The 21,200-nt window shown below is 38.0% G+C and overlaps 1 protein-coding gene across 4 annotated transcripts in view; it reads right to left on the reverse strand.

Annotated features, from left to right (window-relative positions):
* The window catches only part of ARHGAP10 (Rho GTPase activating protein 10), a 152,595-nt gene that overhangs the window by 37,307 nt on the left and 94,088 nt on the right, over positions 1–21,200 (reverse strand). For all 4 annotated transcript variants that reach the window (XM_074867495.1, XM_074867496.1, XM_074867494.1 and 1 more), the window contains 3 exons: positions 18,892–18,997; positions 18,109–18,268; positions 2,825–2,975 (listed from right to left, as the gene is read on the reverse strand). In XM_074867495.1, coding sequence (XP_074723596.1) covers positions 2,825–2,975; positions 18,109–18,268; positions 18,892–18,997 — 417 coding nt within the window. The remainder of the gene's footprint in view (positions 1–2,824; positions 2,976–18,108; positions 18,269–18,891; positions 18,998–21,200) is intronic.

The following is a 21,200-nucleotide window of genomic DNA, read 5'->3' on the forward strand; positions in this document are numbered from 1 at the left end:
AATTACTAGAAGGCAAAATAAAGATTTTTATCAAACACAGTGTGTGTTCTTCAGCTATTATATCTATCGATATTTATGTCACTTAGAACCCTTTCTGGGTGGTTGCTGCATACATTTGGTGTGCAGTCAAGAAGCTTCCCGACTGCAAACGTGCTTTTAAAAAGAAAAGCTGGCCCGAACCCTGCATTTCCAATTCAAGCAGTGGATTCTGAAGCCTGTTAACTCCCTGGAGCAGCTGATAGTTAAAGACTTGTTTCCGCTTTTCTAACAATTTCCTGGTTTGCATAACAATCCTAAAAGAAACACACTCAAGAAGTTTTCCAGCACAGAGAGATTTTTGTCTCCCAACATACTTCCAGTTTCAAGGCATAGAAAATATTTATATATAGTTACAATAACTTTAGAGATATATTTGTCTACAAATATATTTACATATAAATATGTATCAGCTACTTGGTTTAAAACAAGATTATGATAATTTTGCCATATCCAGGAAATACAAAACACTGGCTTATGCCTGGTGCTTAACTCATGCCATTGTGAATAAAGAGGGGGGAGGGAAGGGGTTTAATGTTTAATTTCCTGTTAAAAACACACACAGGATAAAATCTTCCAAAGAGCAGTTATAAAACATGCATTTGTTAGCCAAGAAACTAGGTAAATATGGAATGAAGCCCAGGCTCACTTTTATTCCTTTCCCCCCTCTCCAGAGAACAAAGTAACTGAAGGCCACGGCGCGTATTTGGAGGCCCTGAGCTCTACTCAGTGACTAGATAATTCGTCAGCCTAGCTGATTTATGCACCCTGTATCCATTGGGGTGGTTCCTCAGCTGACGCAGCTGAGCTCAAGGTACCGTATTGCCATGTATACTGCATGCATGCCAAGCAACCATTGTACCAACTACTGACTACCTCACCGACACCTCTCTAGCTAAACACAAATAAAATAAGCCTTAGCATGCAGTCGGGACCTACCGACAGCCAGTTTCTAGCAACACCAGACTGAGAATTCGGGTTGACCCAGCGCTGAGGGATCTGGTGGAGTTGGGACCGGTCAGTGTGAGGTTAATGGTTGGACTGGAGGATCTCCAAGGTCTTTTCCAACGTAGATGATTATGTGAGAATACCGCTACCTTCAGTAACAGCTAAAGACACTACAGAGGATATTTTTTAAGAAGTTACAAGGGGAAATATTCTTTTCAGATGCCATTGAAACTCAGTGCCATCCATCCTGGAACTGTGACTTCACCTGCAGCAATTCAGGCTTTATCACAGTTCTGCCATGCATGATGATGTATTAGGTTATTCTGCAATTCACCACACTAGAAGTCCCAGACAAGTACCAAATTTCTGTATGATATATAACAATTACAGCCTTTAAGAACCCTGGTTCTTCTCATTGTTGGGATGCCCAAATTAGACAAAAATATAGACTGTATTTAGGAGAAATTGAGCATTTATAACTGTTTTCAACAGTAACACTGCATTTTTGGATCTTACAATAAAAATAATCCACCACTTTGTCTACTGTGTTAGGGTCAAAGTCAGGTCCTCAGTACACATCTTGCAGCACAGAATTGAAGAGGTTGTGGTACTTCTTGCAACCTGCTGGGATTCACATTCAAAATTAGAAAGCAAACAACTCTGTGAGTGGCTTCAATTTAGTTTTGTTTTTCAAACGAGGATGAATTTATTACTGCAGATACAGCTCAAGAGCTTTCTTAGCTTTTGGTAGCATATTATTCAAATTAACACAGCTTAAGCTTTTTAAGTAGATGCACCTTAAACATGTTCCAGTCAAGGCATTTAGTTCCATATTTGATGCAAGAAAAGAAAGGCACAGAGATTACGTATCTCTCTGGTGAATTAGATCTGATGGCAGGCATGCTGAATTTCTTGCAGATTCTTTGTAAAACTGGCTTTGAGACAGTAAACAGTCCTGAGTTTATTTCTAAAACCTGCACTTAAGAGCTGTTGTAAATATTTGTGCTCTTTCCGTAAGAAATCAACCACTGATTTAATGACAGTTCATCAGTGAATCTCATACTACTGCATGAGTTCAAAATCTTCCTGTTTATTTTCACTTGCTGATAACTGGACTTTGTGCCCTGATCCCATGATTCTTCATGTGAAAAGACTAACAACATTAGGAAGGAGAAAGGGAATAGGGTGGAGAAAATCTGTAACATAAAATGAGCCCTGAGTTGCCTTCTCGGTACTCTATGTACCCCCAAGCAATAAAATTTCAGGAAAATGGTTATGTTTCTGGCCAACAGTCAGTATATATAAAAGATGTTATACACCTTTTGCCTCGTGTACGTTGCTACTGCATACTCCATGAAAAGGCAAGATATTTGTTTTCTTTGCTTCTCAACAGTAAGGCAAGTTTACAAGTATTTATTGCTAGTTACATCAAGGTATTAAAGATTTAAGTGAAGTAGTAGTATTCTCCAGTGCAGTGGTGACCTGAGCCTTTAATCCAGATGAATTTAACTGTAGAGTGCATTAGCTCTTCTCATAAAAGATTTGCTGTAATTTTAGTTCTTTCTCCATTTATCTTATGGCTGTGTAATCTTCAGTAGAGGTCAAAGAGATTTCCCCAAAGAAACAGGAGCTGCTTCTCTTTTAGAGGGGAAAAGCATATTTAAGACAGTTCGTCCTACTTTTAAACATGTCACAGGACAGTACTCTCTATGGTCTCCTTGCTTCTTCACATGTTCCAAAGCAATTAAACAAGCACACAGATGAAATATGAAAACACCTACTGAAGATAGGATACACGGCCCATCTGCTGCAAAGACTGAAATTACTACTAACATCTTACCATCATCCAGCTCAAGACAGAGATTGTAAACAGCCAGAGGCCTCTTAATACGTTGTCCTTGTCTTCTTGATTGCCTTGGTGGGGCATTTGGAGCAGATACTGACATAGAGATTGGCTCAGGCAAAGTGGCATCAGGCAGGGTTTTGAAAATCTGCAATCAAGAACACAAAGGGTGTTAATTGTTTATCACGAAGAGCAACCTGTGTAATGCAACTGAAAACCATTATCAAACAACATTTGTTTTGGATTTAATTCAAAGCAGGCAGGAGCCAAAAATCCATTCCTTCAAGTTTGGGAGTATGCCGTGGGTTTTTAATGAGTGCTTTTAAAACAAATAAATAAATAAATAAAATATGAAAATAACCAAGAGCACTGTCTACACATTAACCAAGCTGCAAATCAGTTAATCCAAAGACAAAATATTTGCAGCCATGCTTGCCAGCTGGGATGGAGGCGAAGGGGAAAAAGGGGGATACTAACTTTATAAATTAGTAACCAAAAAGCTGTATAGCATTAGCGAGGACCTATAATTTTGCCAGAATACTGATTTTAATTTTCAAAACTTCTGATATCATTATAACATTGGCCATTTTAATTAAAAAAAAAACCCAAAAAACATACTCTTGAAGAGAGCAAGGGGAAAATTTTGAGGGGAGGGTTTTTTAGTGAGAGATACTATAGTAACATACCATGGGAGAATTTTTTCAGTTAACTATTGCATATTGAGTCACATATATATATTATGATATTCACAAAAACGCCTCTGAAAAGGATTGCATTTCTTGTTATCATTGTATTTTTTGAGTCATGACCATTAGCATATACCACTCCATACAAAATACCATGTCATTTCTCTCTGGATTAACCAGCAATGCAGATTTGCTCAACCTGATAACATTTTCACTTTAACTGCCACATACAGGGTACAGTCTAATGATGCTGATTTACTTCTCGAAAATTATTGGTATGCTGATGTACAATTTAACAGCAGCCTTTTACAAGGGATCATGGCAGATTCACATGAACAAATTAGCTTAATATGTATTTCGTCAAAGACAAGCCAGCACATAAAGAAAACCACAAAGAGCAGCTTTGTACAAGAAAAGCCCTGTGTCTGTCTGGCACCTTACAGCGACACAACACAGTAATATAACAAGATATAATGAAACAGTATATGGTGCTCTTTTACCCTGCAACTTTACATTGCCACATATCTGTATAGGAAATATTATAAAGACGAGACGTGTAATGAATCCTTTGAAGGAGAAGCTTTTTATGAAGTAGAAATTCATGCAGAATGTATGAAGAGACACCACAGATAACACATTTTTAGATTATTACAGCACATATCAGGTGCAGCAGGAAACTAAAAGCCAGTCAGGCTACTCTACAGGTGAGAAAAATGCCGTAAGAATCCTGTGGTAAGGCAACTCAAGATACCATGTTAGAAGTAGAAGAAACTCTACGTGCCATCATATCATGGCCTGTTAACCTTGAATATTAACAGATGTAGGAATAAGATGACCCAAGAACTCACATATACACTGGCTTATGGCCGTTTAATTATCACTCTTGTACTAGCAGCTAGAAGACTGTGCTGGTACAAAATAATCAGAAACACCATTTTCCATGAAAACTGTGAAAGAATGACCATATTGCCAAAACCGGGCAGCAGTGGGCCGGAAGCCTGTATATGGTGTGCAAAGGAAAACTCCAGTGAAAAAATTACCTTCCTTCCCAATAAGTGAATGTTGCTGTGGGGGAGGTAAAATGATGTAATTTGAACTTCCCCATACCAGTGTTAAGAAAACTGGCTCCCACTCCTTCACATGCCTATGAACAAGGGATTACGAGAGAGCGCACCAAAATAGCACATGGAACTCTAAAAACAAAATGTTTATAAAGAAGAAAGGAAACAGTTCAACCTGGTTCTCCTCAGTACAGACACAGCAGCACTCTCAGACAGTGACAAAGCTCTAATTGTGCTCAGAGTGCTAAAAGACATTTCTTAAAACATGATGCAATATATAACAACGAAATCTAATGTGCACCTACATGGCACTTGGCTAACAGTACCACACTGCCCCCTTATGTGTAAATACAAGGCTAGATTGAGCAGGTTTAGAGATAAATATTTTCTTCTGAAAAATTCAAAAGTACCAAAACTTTAAATGCCATCTTTTCCATGGACTAAGTGCTGCGTTTGGGTTCCCTGGTAAATAATTCTCTGCCAAGAGGTTTCAGCATGTTGTTTACTATGTCACATTCCACAGCTGTGTTTACTTGTACAGCCTTATCCACGCATCTCCGCTGAAATTAACGATGGCGAGAACAACAAGTATTCCCCAGGAGTACTTCACAAGAGATGAGCTTTCATGTATGCATTTAGGTGACTTGTACAAGTTGCAGTGAAGTTCTTAAGTGTTTTTTCCTCACCTCTTACAACTACTTCAATATCTTCTTCTAAAACTATTAGCGTGAGAAACTAAGAGTCACAAAAGCAAAACACAATCAAGAAAACCATCAAGGCTATCCTTACTCAATGATACTTGGTGCCAGACAGGCAACGGGATAATGAATTGGAGACAGTATGTATCTAAGGAGATTTCTAATGGCAAGTAGCTATGTGATGTGAAAAAAACAGTCGGTGGTTTGTTTTGTTTTATCGCAGGGAAAACCCCTATACAATAAAGAGGAAAAATAACAAGAAAGCAGTGAAGTCAACCTTCAAAGAGTGGCAGGCCCGCCCATGCTAGCTAACTTCACAGTGATACCAGTGGCAGGTAGACACAAGCTACCCAGAATAGTGATGTCTCCCCTAATAAAAGGTTAGGGTTACTGACTCCTCTCTTTCACTGTCAGGATAAGCATATCACCTCTAATTTTTCAGTCTTTTAGTGGCAGAGCTGCGCACAAATGTTTCTCAACAGCACTGCTCAGTGCAACCCAGTGCTACCCAGTCACAGCGCTGGGCTGAGGGCAGGCAGTCTGAGCTCCCTTCTGCAGACAAGACACTCAGGCAGGCATCAGGTCCGTCCCCTATTTTACCTCCCTCTGCTCTCGACTTCTTGTTAGAACAGATGGGTAGGGAAATCTCATTTCTGGGATGAGGTCAGTAAGTAGTATATTGCTTTCTAGGGAGCAGAGATCACCTCCCAAGAGCTCCTGGGTATCACGAGGCCATGTGTTCTCCACACCAACTGGGAGCAGGGCAAGGGTCCACACAAACTCCATCCTCTCACTCCTACATTTCTCTGATGCAGCGTTACAAAGCTGTAGCTCTTTTTTCCTTGTGCTCACATTCAACATCTGTCTCCACAGAGAACAAAGGGATTCCTGAAAGAAGTATTTAGATATGAACTAGACGATGCAACCTCTTGACGATCTGAAGAGTAAATTTACCCATGCAGAGGAAATTGAGACTAAGTGTCATACTCAGCAATGAAATCGCCAAGTATCATGAGTTGCTCTGCAGGATTCTGAGAAACACAAAAACAAACAAACAGAAAAAAAACAAAACCACACACAAAACTACCACTAGAAAGATCACTAGGTTTTGGGTTTTTTTATACAAAAGAAACAGGAAATATCCTGCCTTTGCGTGTTGCACAAAAAAGTGTATTTGGGGCCATTTTTGCTCTTTCACACATCTCATATTTGTGTTCATCCCTACTTTGGTATTTTCTTCTTGTCTTTTCAGTATGAAAAAAAAAATCCAGTACAGCCCATCCATAACTAGACCTGTTTTTTCAGCAGCAGAAATCTTTCTGTTGCAGGCCAAATCTATAGCTTGTACCAGAGTTTTGCAAAGGTGAGCATCTGAAAAGGAAGCAGAAGGTCAACCTCTGCCCTAAGAAGTGCACATACAGCATTCAGCTTCTCTTTCTTGCTTTATTTTCACTTAAATAGACAAGTACTTTTCATCATGCTTTAATGGATATTTGTTTGCTGCACCGACAGAAGCATTGTAACATCTGCCTGAGAACGGGGGGATGGAGGCATGTTTTATTTCAGTTGTGGGGAGAAAAGTTTTCTGGTTTTATTCAAATTTGCTTTTAGCCTTATTAATTATTTAAATACTACTGAAGTATAAATGTTTCACAGCTGATGCAGGATCCCTGCTGTGGAAGACCTATTGTCAGAAGCACACCGTGTATGCACGGAAGACAGAATTCGAAATCATACACACACCGTGTGAGCACTTGAAATGGTGCTAATATTGTTGTGCTTTGGCTTGCACAACAGCATGGAACCACACCTAAGTTTTGGAATACCTTCTTGCACTGCAAACTGTTGCTATCAGACGCGTGGCGAGACAACCACACACATCCAATTGGATGGAAACCCTCCTGTGGAAGAACAGGATTGGAACGTGCTGTTTAATAGAAGATCTCTCTGCTACTCCAAAAGCAGCTTCCCTTCAAGTAAAAGTCAGATCTACCACCATCACTCATCTAGATTGCAGAAGTTAACACAGCTTAGACCAATGCCTATATAAAGACAAGAATGAAGTCCACTCATTGAATTACCTCATTCAAGAAGCAATAAAAATGTTTTAAATGAACCTCTGAGTTTAAGGACTTCAGTCACATCCAGTGTTACACAGCTTTTGAGACTGTGGCCAAACTGCATTAGATTTATAGAATATCAGTTCTCTACAATGTAGTTCTCAAAAGCACTGGCATTCTGCTACTGACCTACTTGGGGGCACACTCAGAAGCTAAGTGAAACAATTTACATACGGGAGAAGAATAACATGAGTAGCACTCAAAATTTTATCAAGCAGCAAATTCAACTGTTAAGTCAGTCCTACTCAAGTTAGTCCAGTATTTTAAATGGTTGTTTAGGTCTGATCTTACATGAAAGCAGAATTTAAAAGTGCACAATGACTTCAGTGGTGGATCAGACCTGAAGCCTACAGTGTAAAAGTTACAAGAAAAAAGATGAGACTCTTGTGGAACAATTTAAAACGCTGGTATGTTTGACCTATTTTGCTCTATGCAATAGTACAAAATGCATACTTTACAAGGCTAAACAAACCACAACCCATCTTGGATATACACCGCTAATAACAGCTCTGTCTAGAGCAGTGAGCGCAAGGCCATCCCTACATACAACCATTCCAATTCCTAAACCTGTGTCCCACAAACTCTATGGAAGCAGTTCTTGAGAGTAATGAGCCAAATTCAACATATTATCATACTGTATTCTACCAGCAGATCCACATGGCAGCAGCCCAAGGAATTTTGCCAGATTCCCCTTAATCTGCAACAATAGCGTTGGACTCTAGATCCTGAACTCTTACTAGAGCCAATTTTAGAAATGAAAAAAAAAACATGGCTGGGAGGAGTTAACTTGCCCTATTCCATGAGTTTATGACTAGATGTATAGTTGAACATGGAAATGTAGATTAGATTCTGCTGCTACAAGAGAATACTGATCTATTCTTTCTGGTCTCAAGCAGAACTAATTAATGAATTTCAGTATGTTTGCCAGGAATCACTTTAGGAAAAGACCCAGACATCAGGTCATCTCTGTCTGCTTTGTATCACTGGGGTAATTAAAATTTCCTCTAAAAATCAGTGGGAGGCAAACAGCAAGGACAGAGTGGGATGAAAAAGAGGGGAGAAAAAAAATGGAGGCTTAGTAATAGAGCTAATGAGGATAAACTTATAATAAAAAAATCATTAACAGCTTAAAACTGTGCCGTGATTTTGTTGCAAGACAAAACCCCCATTCACTCTCATTACACCTACCACACAGAACATGCCTCTATTTCCTCTGAATACATGTGCAAGAATCAGAGTAACAGAAGTCGCTGTCTAATGCAAAGGAGGCTAGAATATGCAAGGTCATTCCAAATGCTTTGAAATTGGGCTAGTGGTATAGCCTTCACTATTACAACCATATTTTTTAGAGGACAGTATTTCTCCAGACAAGAACATCATCAGTACAAGTTTTTTTACTTGGGTAATTTCCCTTCCAATACATACTTGATTTGCGATTGGTAAATAAAAGACACACACACAGACACTTCAACTAATGTTTATTGAACAGTATAAAACACCATCCACCTAGGTCACATACACAGCTCTGCCCTTACACATTTTATGGCTACGGTACTCCTTGCAGTTCCATGACAACCGGCTAACCTATATGCTGATCAAATAATATTTTATAAATTAGCAGCTGATGGGATAGTGCAAGAGAAACTTATCACCATAATCTTTTCTCAACTTAGCTTCAGAATGCAATGCAAACCCAATTCAGGTTAGATCCAGTCACCTGTACAAAAACAGAAAACATATGTTTATATTAGAGACAAAAATGCTCAAAGACATCAACTGTCTCAGTAGTTCACAGCGTACTCTTACCTCGATAGGCTAAGCTTTTTTCCTCTTAAAGTAATGAAGACAGTGGCCGTGCCATTCTTTTGCATTTTCTGCAAACATAAAACAACGTCTTTTATGTCAAGTTATAATTTTACTATAGATACAAGCATTTCAGGAAGTGCAAGGTGAAAAAAAAGCATCTTAAAAATACATTGCGGTAGCTCAACCACTAGCCACTAACTGTACACTAATTGTAATCCATTTTTTAACAGAAAAAACCCACATTCAATAAGATGAAAAGGTCTAGATTTTTTTTTTTCTTCTTATCTGAAGGGATTGCAGAAGCTAACTGGAGCTATTAAAAGTTTAATCATAACAGAAATTATAAAAAAATCAACTTCTGGAGAGCTAGGACAAAAGTTTTACTTCAAAATTGATTTCTGAACCAATTCTAACAATCTTATAAAATTTCTAGTGCACTGAAATCTTAAAAAAATGATCCTTTGTTACTGTAGTTTCTTACTCTTTTGCATTTTACTTTACTATGGATGTTAGATCAAACTATTTCATTTCTGATTTTAGTCAACATGATCCATTTCTTCTGGTTCTCAAACCCATGATTCAATAAATATAAAATACATGCTCTAGAAATTCTTTACATCTAAACAGAATTTGTGTTCAGTGTACAAAGTGTGATAAAGTTGATTATTTCTAAAAATCATATTAAATATTTTTGAAAAAAGGTTTACACAATCTCCAATAAAAATTGATCAACAACTTAATTAGAATCCTTAAGTAACTTACCTCCCCAAGGTTACCATTGTGTTCACTCCAGTATAGGTGTGCCTGCCTCGAAGTAGTTATTCTGACTTCTGCACTTCAGTATCTACACACTGTAAAATATGATTTGCTGTGCACTGCCTTCTATGAGATTGCATGGGATGCAGATTTGCTGAGGCTTTAGATTTTGAGGCTTGAATTCCACTACAAACCACAAAACACCTTTAAACAATATTCACAATCATTATATTTGGGGGGAAAAAAAAACAAAAAACACAAAACACATCGAGTTGAAAGATACCTGAAGCTAAGCCTCTAGAGGGGCACCAACCAGAAAGCATCAACAATGCTCTTGATGTTGCCTGGCACACTCTAGTTACAGTGCAACAGAAGATACAGCCTGAAAAGTAACGGGGTATAAGTCAAAACTAGAAACAGGAAACATCCTTGGCTGTGAGCCAAACCACAAAGCTCTGGAAATATATAAATAAATAAATAGATCTAAGACAGTCTTTTCTTCATTGCAAAGACATCATTTGCTGAGACCATCTGCTTTGCAGCCTGACTACCCATAACCAAGTGAAACTCTGCTTTTACGGATTTGTGGACACTGCGAGTCTCGATCTCATACTAAAACTGGAATATCTTCTATTTGCTCCTCTTAATATAAAAGGAACTAGAGCTCTGGACAAACTGGAAACTACAAGAGTGACAAAAGAACCGAGGGAATTTTCAGACAAACCCGATGTATCTGTAGACCTCTAATAGCCACTACCTTGAACCACGTAGTTCACATCTGAGATTTAATGAAGAAACTAAACACAGCCTGTAAAACATGACATTACAATCTGGAGGACAGCTGTGAAAGGATGAAAGAAAAAAAACCACACCAAGGTTAAAATCGTGTGTCCTCTGATCGCTTGCGAATTATGTTTGTTGATTCAGCCTTTCTAAAAGTAGCATTCCTGATACAAAGACTGCAGCTTCCACCATATCACATCTCGCTCCACCTTTTAACAATTCATGAGAGGAACCCTCCTGATAGCAGCCCATTCACTGCTATCAACCAATCCATTTTATTCATTGAAGGAAATGAGAGAGTTAACCATGTACCAGGCTTGAAATACCTACACATTTGTCCACTGCACCAGCAGAAACAGCAGATTCACCTCCTCTTCTGTGCTCACCAACTGTAACTCACACCAAGGAGAGTATTTTTAAAAGGCTGTCCTTCCCTATTACAGCTACACACTACACACATAATAGCTTTGTGTATCTTGTCTAGTTACAGGAAATACTTAAAATTACTAAAAAAAAGCACCTTCAAATTAAAAGATTAAATACTCATTCTAATTACCTAGCTTCCTAAAACATAACATAATCCTAGTTACTACATGGAAACTAATGAGAAGGAGAATGTTTGCAAGTATTTTCTCTTGCAAAGAGTGCAAGAAATCATGAGAAGATAAAAGGCAGCACTTACAAACCTAAGTCAGGAGCCAGCAAAAGCAACAACCATGGCCAAACACACCACAGGTAAACATGATCTCCCCTTCATTTGTAATAAGCATACATATATAAATATTTATACACACACACATAAATATGTCATACCTAGTCTTCTATAAAATTTATGAACAGAAAAATAATTATATATTGAGAATAAAAACCTACATTTGATCCCCTACCACACTGTCACTGTATAAAGCATCAGAATGAAATGTCAAGATCTTTGCAAATGACACTTCCAACTGTAGCCAAACATGCAGCTTCACCAGTATTTTCTTCTCCACAGATTCCCCTGCTGCCATTACAAGGATTTATATCATCATTGCTTTGTACAATATTTTCTGCTCTTTGTTTATGTTAAAATCCATTTTTTTTATCTTACATTACAACTGTAGGGTCTCTGGAGGCAAAGAACATATTTTTCATTTGTGTCCCCAGCACCCTCTGCAATGAAGTACTGATGCTTCATTAGTATAAATGGCATGTGCATGAAAATATTGGAAATAAACATTATCAATTGACTGCCACATATTGTTTATTCTAAAAATCTGTTAAACAGTTTGAAATACACTAACCTCTCTGGTAAGGAAAAGGTCTACTAGAATTCCAAAGAGTATGTACAAAAACTCAAGCACATATTGCACTATTATCCATTAGCAACGATCAGACAGGATGGCATTCAGGTCATTTTAGCCAATATAAAGAAAAAAAAAGTTTGTAAATCAATACTTCACTTACCATTGAAAGCTGCAATAAAGTATAATTCTTATGTCACACAGCTTCTGCGTAAGAATTTACTTTTTAAACTCTTCAGGAGTGCAACAATGTTCCCCCTCTCCATGCCCCTGCGGCATTTCACCCAGTATTTTCTTTGACTAACAAAATTTTATTTAAAAACATCCATTTTAGCATTCTCTATAAGGACTTCCCCTTGCCTCCTCCTTTAAACATGCAAGGACAGCATCCTGACCATCCAGACTGAAGCAAATATTAGTCAACTGAACTCCACTCCCCTATCATAATTTCTGTTTATTTAGTTAGGAACATTGCCTGCAGGCAGTGGAAGACTTGGAAATTTCATATAAAGCTGAGGGATGTTTCCCAAAATTAACTGGAAATAACATAGGCAAATGAAGAAGGCAGAAGTCTGTGTCCATATTATTTGTACACGTCATTTGTAGTGCAGCATCTCAGCAGACTGCTTTTATCTCTGAGAACATGACTTTTGTTTTTATTTTCTTTTTTAATCTAATATGGTTACTCACAGTACATGCTTTGTTTCTTTTGGAGCAGTCTAACAGCATACCAATCCAGATATTGATCCAGACTCAGTTCCTTTTATCATCAACTGCAGTCACAAATGTGAGTGGAGATTTGATACACAGTCTTCTTACTATGCATAAACTACATTAATATTTAGAAAACTGTAGTCTTTTAAACAAAAAAACAAAGAGAAAAGATTTGCAGTCAATTTACCACACCATGTGTGTGTGTCTTACATGAAACAACTTTCTGCTATCCATAGGGCAGAGAAAGGGTTTAAAGAGTTTGGACACACTGTAGTGGAACGAAAGAGCTGCTGTGACTTCTACCAGAAACCATGATGGATTTCTTTGTTGTGCCTGCTGCCCTTTCTGCTTTCAGCTCTGCCAATCATCAAGGTTTGTAAAGTGAATTAAGTTCAGGAATAGTTTCAGTGACACATGTGATTAGTTACATGCTTAAAGTTAAGCACATGCTGTATACCTTCCTGAACTGAAGCTCACGTGTTTCTTCACAAACTCTGCCCCAATGCAGATACCTTGATGTAATTTTTTTTTTCCCCCCTCCAAGTCAAATGCTTGTTGGCAGGAGAAATATTCAGCTGGGGGAGGTTTGAAATTGCTACACACAGCAAACCACCACAATTACAATGCATTGCTTCTTGGTCCTCCGCTGCAGCCAAAGGCAAAGCAACATAAAAGCTGAAACAAGTCCTCGTTAGTATTTCTCATATGTTCCTTTATGAGGACTTCAAAAGACCTGCTGTGTTGTCAAAAATTAGCCTTAGTTTAGATGATGGCAGTGCCACTGTACCCTAAAGCATTTACCTGCAACAGAACTGCTTTAAACATGCAGTGATTGCTAAGTGGAGACATGTGCCACACCTGACTGTGCCACTTCATACTCTCAGATAAATAACTGACTTCACCTGCTGCCATTTCTTCTGTTTCACAAACATCACATGTATTATGCACTGTAATATGTTTTAAGGCTAAAGATTTTCCAGCTATTACTACATGAAGTTGATACTGGCTTAAGAGGTTAGTTTAAAAAAAAAAATATCGTAAGAGTGCCTAAAGTAAGAAAAATTAAAACATTTGTATTTCATAAAAAAAAAGTTTTCTCCATAAAACTCTGTTGAACAAAACAAAGCTAAAACAAAGACATATTTTGTCTGAAGTAAAATCTTTGCCCCTTATAAAAAGATTTATACAGAAAACAAATTAAAACAGTATCTGCCTTATATATAGGAACTATTGAGTTTTTCAGAATGAACATCTTTGAGATAATTTTGCCCATAGGTTGCCTGAATTATAGAAAAAGGTATCTTTGACCATGCCTATTCCCTTTCAGCAGACTGGCTTTCCAGTCTCCATAAGGCACTTCTGTCTAGCCCCTCTCTTTTTTTCTTCTCATTTTCTTTCACTATAATTTTCATCTTCTTTCTGTTTTTGCAATCTTGCTATTTGTACTCACTATTCTTTCCTCCCCCATATGCTGGTTTAAATATTCCAGTCCCACTGAGATTTTTATTCCAGCCTCCTCCCTCATCTTCTTTAATTTCTTAGACTTCTTTTTTTATTCTGGGTTTTTTTTTTTTTTCCCCCCCTCTTAAAATAATGTTCAGGGAATTGAGAAACCAAAATGGCTCATATAACATTGAGGCATCTCTAAATAGCAAATAAATAAGCCCTTTGAATAGCGACATTCATTCCAACGAGTTGCCAAAACATTGTAACAAACAGCAAGATGAACATGTGCATGTTCTTCATGCCGCTGTGGAGTGGACTGTTCTTCTTCCTCACCGCAGTAAAACTGAGATGTCCAAGATTACCAGTCTGTGAAACCCTTGGGAAGAAAAATTAATTTATACGTTTGAAACTCATTTGAGGGAGGAGGAGAAGAGAAATCAAAACCTTTTTTCTGGGTCCTAGTTGACTACCACTTTTCATCAGAGGATTACTTCAAGGCCAAGCAAAGATTGTTCCAGGCATTGTACAAGCACAGCTGCAGTCAGTCCCCAAGTTCATTACCTCAAGAAAAGGAACATGAAGGAAAGGTATAGCTTCAAAGCAAAACGAACACAATGAGGAGACACAAACATGAATTTCTTGATGCTTTTTAGTGAAAGGAAGGATACGGGACATGGAAATCAAGGGAGACCAGGCAGGTACAGGAAGGGAAAATGGGACAAGACAACCAAGTACGAAATTATACCAACCTTAAAGACCTGCAAAGCAAAAGGAATCAAGAATGATGGTTCACACAGCACAGTCAACACAAAACATGGCAATTCCAAGCAAAACTATAGAGAGCTCATTTAATATCAAACCTGAACTTCCTCCCACTTTGACCAGAATATCTGACCGGCTTTCCCCTACAGCCATATGACAGAAACAAGCAAGATAATTCACAGGTCTCATTTTCCTCTGGACTGGCCTCCCTTCCACAGCAGGTGGTTCTGAGGGTCCATTGACATTGTCTCAGCTTGGGTCTCGTTTTTGGTTTTTCTTTCAAAGTAGAGATTCGTTTCTATAGCTTATCTTCTGACTGGACACTGAGAAACACCCTGTCTGGAAGAGACTTATCCATAACTGACAAGAACAAAAGCTAAACAATTATTTCCCTAACGCTCTTCTATCCACCTCTTCTAGTCTTAATCATTGTGCAATTCTGACGCTAGTCAAGCGACACATCGGGCTGCACAGTCTAGTTCCAGCATTCAAGTCTCAACATTGGTCTGACTGCAAAACATCCCCTCCTCAACCTACTATGATCAGTTCACAGCCATGGTTTGGAAGTACGTATTCAGCCTGTAAACAAGGTGAAAGTGGTACTGACTGGTTTCTAGCTAGCAGGAAATAAATGTACATATCAACAAATCTTTTTTTAAAAAAAACAACCAGCTTATGCACTATGCATGAGACTCTTATCTGAGTCCCCATATCCAGGTTTTCAGACATAAATTGCATAGAAGTTCTCTAAATAGTACCTATCAGAATGATGATAGTGGAATGACTGCATCAGGATTTCAAAGCTAATAACCCAATTAATTATGTCTCCTCTTAAAAATGAATTGTGGACCTCCTTCAATAAAGCTATCCAGACAAGACATAATGAACGGTGATGGAATTTGTAAGTGAGGATTCATAGCGGGTTTTTTACCATTTTGTCTACCAGGTTACTGTATTTAAGCCGGAAATGTTAACGGCTATCGCTTCTACAGTTTGAAAGTTTGTTAGTCATTTCATTTGTTACAGGGGAAAAGAAATGCCTCTCCGCAGTCTGCCAGAGCCATAAATTACATATGCATGAAGTGTGAAGTGTCGCTTCAGTTTGTTTGTGTCAGCGTACCTCCATCTTGACTCCATCACTCTTCTACAGTTCCAAACTTCGCTTCTATTAGCGGAAGCTGCTAAAAATTAGCAGAGATGGAGTAGTGGCTGAATGAAATATTTGAAAGTATTTTAACCCACAGCTGGTAACTTTCACTAGGACTTCACCAGGGCAATAAAGAAAAATACCTAACACAAGACTCTTAGAAAGTCTGAAATGCGTAGAAATTCAAAACAACCATATAAAATAAACATTAGATTGACAATAAGCCTGCTTGCCATTACAAGTAGGTCCCTGGTCTGCCCTAAATGAAGACGGCTCACTTGTAGAAGCAACATATTCAATTCAACTGTAAAATTTTTGCAATGCCTTAACACACACCTCTCTGTTGCCTTTGCTATAAATACACAGAGGTCACACTTGGGGCTTCCCTTCCATCTTGGAAGCAGCTCTAGCGTGGGAGAGGTTGCTGCAGGCAGACCACTGATGGCAAGTTCACTGTTAGAAATGACAGTGAAATGACAGAAATCCCTTAAAAAAAATTACAGCCTTCTAGTTCTAAAGAAGGCATAAAACCAAGGAATTATGGAAAATTATGCAGTATCATTTTGATGTACTTTCCATTCCCTGCTTCTCTACATTTTCAGAGGGACAAGAAAGGCCACTACAACTAATGTTCCAAACGTGAAACTGATGTCCAGTTTTTATAGACGTGTGACTGAGCTGGCATAAGAATAAGATTGTGCTAATCCATGGTGATCTAGTGAATTGAATAAACATAACATCAACCTCTGTATGTTATTAAAACACCCTGGCTCTGCTCACTCACTCTCTCCACTTTCTTAAATTTGTGTGGTCACTGCAATAGCTTCAAAAGTATGAGCTTACTTTCATTTATAAGGTCCAAAATGAATAGCAGGGCTCACAATTCTTGGAATATTTAACACTTAGAACTTGAGTCACATCTGCAGCACAGTATTTTTCCAACAGCACAATGCCATACCTGTTCAACGTGTGTGTGAGGGCAGCATTACACCCTAAGTCAACCAAGTCAACAAAACCCACCATGTGGATACAGCCATGCCAACAGAAGCTTTGCCCAGCCTGTATCATTCAGAGAGGTGGCGTAATTACATTGTCAGAAAAACTTGAGACAGATATTATTTAGAGTAGATAAGACTTGACTTAGATAGCCAATTTCAACACTGTTAACCTTTAAAAGAAATAATTATTTCAATGCTCAGAGTGCTTAAGAAAGAAGAGAGGAAAAAGCACATCCTGGAATTTTTCCAAAGCACTCTTTTTGACAATAAGAGCGAGGGAGATGCTGCCCATCCTCCCAGTACAAGCAAAGTACTTCAAACATCCAGTTCCAGAAGTCAGCTTAGACACAAGAGGACCAAAGACACCAGTAAAGGACCTTTTTTTTTTTTTAATTTCAGAACCCAGATTACATGTGCTAATATTCTGGACAGTACCTTGTATGTGTAAAGCACCTTAGTTGCTGTGGCAGCTGCCACAGCAACAACTTGATTTTCAGTATTACCTCAAATACAAAAGCTTAGAATAACACACATTCGGCTGAAAACAAAGGAAATGTTAATACCTGGAGCTCTCATAATGCTTTTTACCCATAAAATTCAGAGTATAGTAAAGTCTTCTTTTACTCTGTGAACTCTCAGAACCACGACACAGAACAATTAATTCAGACCCTGGTCAAAGTACTTAATGGAGGAGCTAAAAACTGAGCCTAGGCTTTCTCTTTTCCCGTCTTGTATCACTTTTGCTCAGAAAAACACATATGCAAATATCATAATGAAAATCTATTTGTGTACTATACACACAGAAGCACTGCTATTGCCAGGAAATACGCATTTTGAAATGTCAGTTTACTTATGAACAGGAATACTTATCGAGTATAAATAGCCAAAAGCATACAGCGTACAGAGGATATTCTATAGAATTAAGCTATTTGTGACATCATACTTAACTCCACACTACCCATTAAATCTAGCAGATTGTTTTAGACAACGCTCAGAAATTCAGAGATGTATCAAAGCTTACCTTCTCGTGATTTTCTATCAGGATTTCGACAACGATATTCTGAAACTTGAGGTCCATGATGGCTGCTACAGTTTCCTCCTGTGGCCTCATTAAGGTTGGTCCAAATACTACCCCTAGATTTGCCACAGTCATTAGATTCCTCTTGGCATGCTTTGAAACGCTTTTTGAAAAGAATTGAAGGAAAAAACAGGAAATAGGTTATGAAAAATTTCCATTACTGTTGGAAACTGCAGTCTACAAATGAAAACATTACATTTCCTTAATCTATGTTTTAGAAGTTTTATTTTGTGCAAAGTTCCTTCAAATAAAGTCGTACTGAATTCTGGAAAACAGAAAAGCCATTCTTCCACTGGCAATTTAAAAACAAAACCAGTCTCTTACTGAACTTAAATATATAAAATGCACTTAGCCTTGGACCAGGGCAAGTGTGAAACCAACTTAAATTTGCTAACAGATCTCCACTATTCATGTTGCCAGAATTTGCAGAAAGAAAGTATAATGTTCCCTTTCTCACTTCAATCAAACCCTAAACTGCTGGCAGGTCTGCTAAAGTAAATACTTATATGGCTTCATTAACGGATTAGATTTCTGCCTTTCCCGCCAAAATAACCACAGCATGAGTCAAACGTCTTGTCTGCTTTTGCACGTTTGGTTCTTGGTATTGTGTATGACAGCACTGAGACGGGCTTCAGCTCCAGTCATACTTAACTAAGGCCCTTTGTAGTTAAGCGAAGGTAAGGACAAGAGTTCGGACAAGGTAGGAAAGCAGGTCATAACACTTACTTTGCTAAATGTTTCACCAGAATTTCCAGCATCTCTTTGTTCTTTTCTGGGAGTTTATGGACCAAGAAGTGAACAGCATTAACTCGAGATTCAGGACTCCCACTTTCTATGGGACATAGAAATAAATAACTATCTCAAAAAATAAACATAAAATAAAATCCACAGACACACAAATCTTCTCCCACCCCTGCACAGAAACATACTGCACACACTTTGCTTCACCATTTATGCATCTCCAAACATAGCAATATTGAACATATGCGCTTTGTTTTCACAAGTAATCTTGTTCTAGAATTATCAACTTATTTGCTTATTTTGTGAACTCATCTTTCAATCCACCTGCAAAAGGATGCCTTTGTTCATCTATTTTTAAAAACCGACAGATGTAGTTATTGTTTTGCTGCATTGGACTCATCTGCTTATGAATATACTGCAAGGTGAGGAGCAATGTTACTGGGTGCCACAGAGTGGAACTGTACTACTTTACATTTTAGCATCATTAACTGATTGTCCTCATCATTAGAATTCAGATCTGTTGGTACTATGCAGCTAATTATACCGCACTTATGCCACCTTGCATTGGAAACTGCATAAGACATGTGCAGAAGATTCGTACGCTCAGAAAATCTAATGACCTCTGAAGACACAGAGGAATAATCATGCAAAAAGCCTACTGAGTGAAATTACTAAAATAAAGGGCCCTGAATAACAACAGCATCCCTCTCTAGTACAGTACAGAAATAAAGTAAAAATAAGCAAGGAGCTTATTTTTGTGTGTTGCATGTTGAATTGAATAATTTTGGCCCCTACAGGTTTCACTAGTACACAGTTGAAAACAAGGATCTGTAAAAGATTAAAATAATCCCTCTTCCTATTTCTCAAAGCTGTATTAAATCACAAAATTACAATGAGAGGAGTGGAAGTATTTCTCTTGTATATAATAATACCTAGGTACATAAAGAGAAAAATTTAGAACCTACTCTGAATGCAGTAAGTTTTGACACCAGGACCACTCATCAGGTCCCAATTTTACTCTAAGGAAACTTTGATTGTTAAGTGTATTTCATATAAAATACCACCATATTTCTTCAGTGCATATTGCTACAGATTCTTTTTGGGTTTTTATTCTTTTGCAGTGAACACCCCTGCACAGATTGCAAGAAAAAAGGCTACCAAAATGCAAAACGTTTAGCTTCTAGTCAGCTAATCAAAATTCAGACAGCCAGAAAAACCATAAGCCTTCTTTAAAGCAAGACTATTTTACATATATGTGAAATCACAAACTCTAATTAAAGAATGGCTAAGCAACTTAATCACAAGATACAGTCAAGGCTTATACAGTTTCAGTCTACGCTGATATGTATATAAAGAAAATTGAAAGGACATCCTCTTAATTTTGGCTTCCCCCCTCCCCCCCACCATAGTTTCAGAGAAAAGGATATTCCTTACTATTCCCAGTGTTGGTTTTTTATAGCCAACATAGGAAACAACACTGACTACCTATTTTTAAGTATACCATAACTCAGATCTGCAATGTTGATTAAATTTCCCTCCCCACTACATAGAATCAACCCCTCTACAAAATTGTTTACTACTCATGAACACTGTACTATTTCAAGCATCAACTTCAACTGAATTCCTTTATTGAAAGGGACTATAAAATAGAGAAAAGAAAATAAAGCGAGAAACTGCTGGCAAAACTTCATAGGTCAAGAAATTATTTTAACACTTTCCAATACAAATGGGCAGACTCACCATCTAGGTAAGTATGTTGAATTTTGCTTAAGCGCTTGGCCTCTAAGATGAGCTTTGGCAATGAATTTCATGGGCTAATTCTCATTTTGAATTAAGGACCACAAATGAACACATTCTGCAGTCCTGGAAAGTCATTACAGCAATCCGAAGAAGATAAAGCAGTTGTCTCAAAGTTTATTTTAATTTTGCTTTCCACAGTTTGCCAGAAGTGCTACAGGCTGGAAAGAAAATCAGCTAAATATCTGTTTGATACTTTGCCAAAAATTTTCTTACACAGTTTCCCTCCATCCTCTTCCAAAAAATTCCATGTACATTAGATAGCATACAGCTGAACTACAAATGCTGTTGTGTCTTCTCCAAGTCTGTATTTGAACTGCCATAGTGTAATCTGGCCTGCTCTTTCCTTTCTTCTACTAACATGAGAGGAACATTCAAGCCAGCCTGGATACAGAGCTAACAAGGCACTGAAAACAAGGGTCAGGCAGCTGGGCTTTAAGGATTCAAATGAGCCCGAATTAGTGCATTTTCTTTTACTAAGCTTCATACTCTTTATA

Source organism: Strix uralensis, chromosome 4 (assembly GCF_047716275.1).
Source record: "Strix uralensis isolate ZFMK-TIS-50842 chromosome 4, bStrUra1, whole genome shotgun sequence".
NCBI classification, from domain to species: domain Eukaryota; kingdom Metazoa; phylum Chordata; class Aves; order Strigiformes; family Strigidae; genus Strix; species Strix uralensis.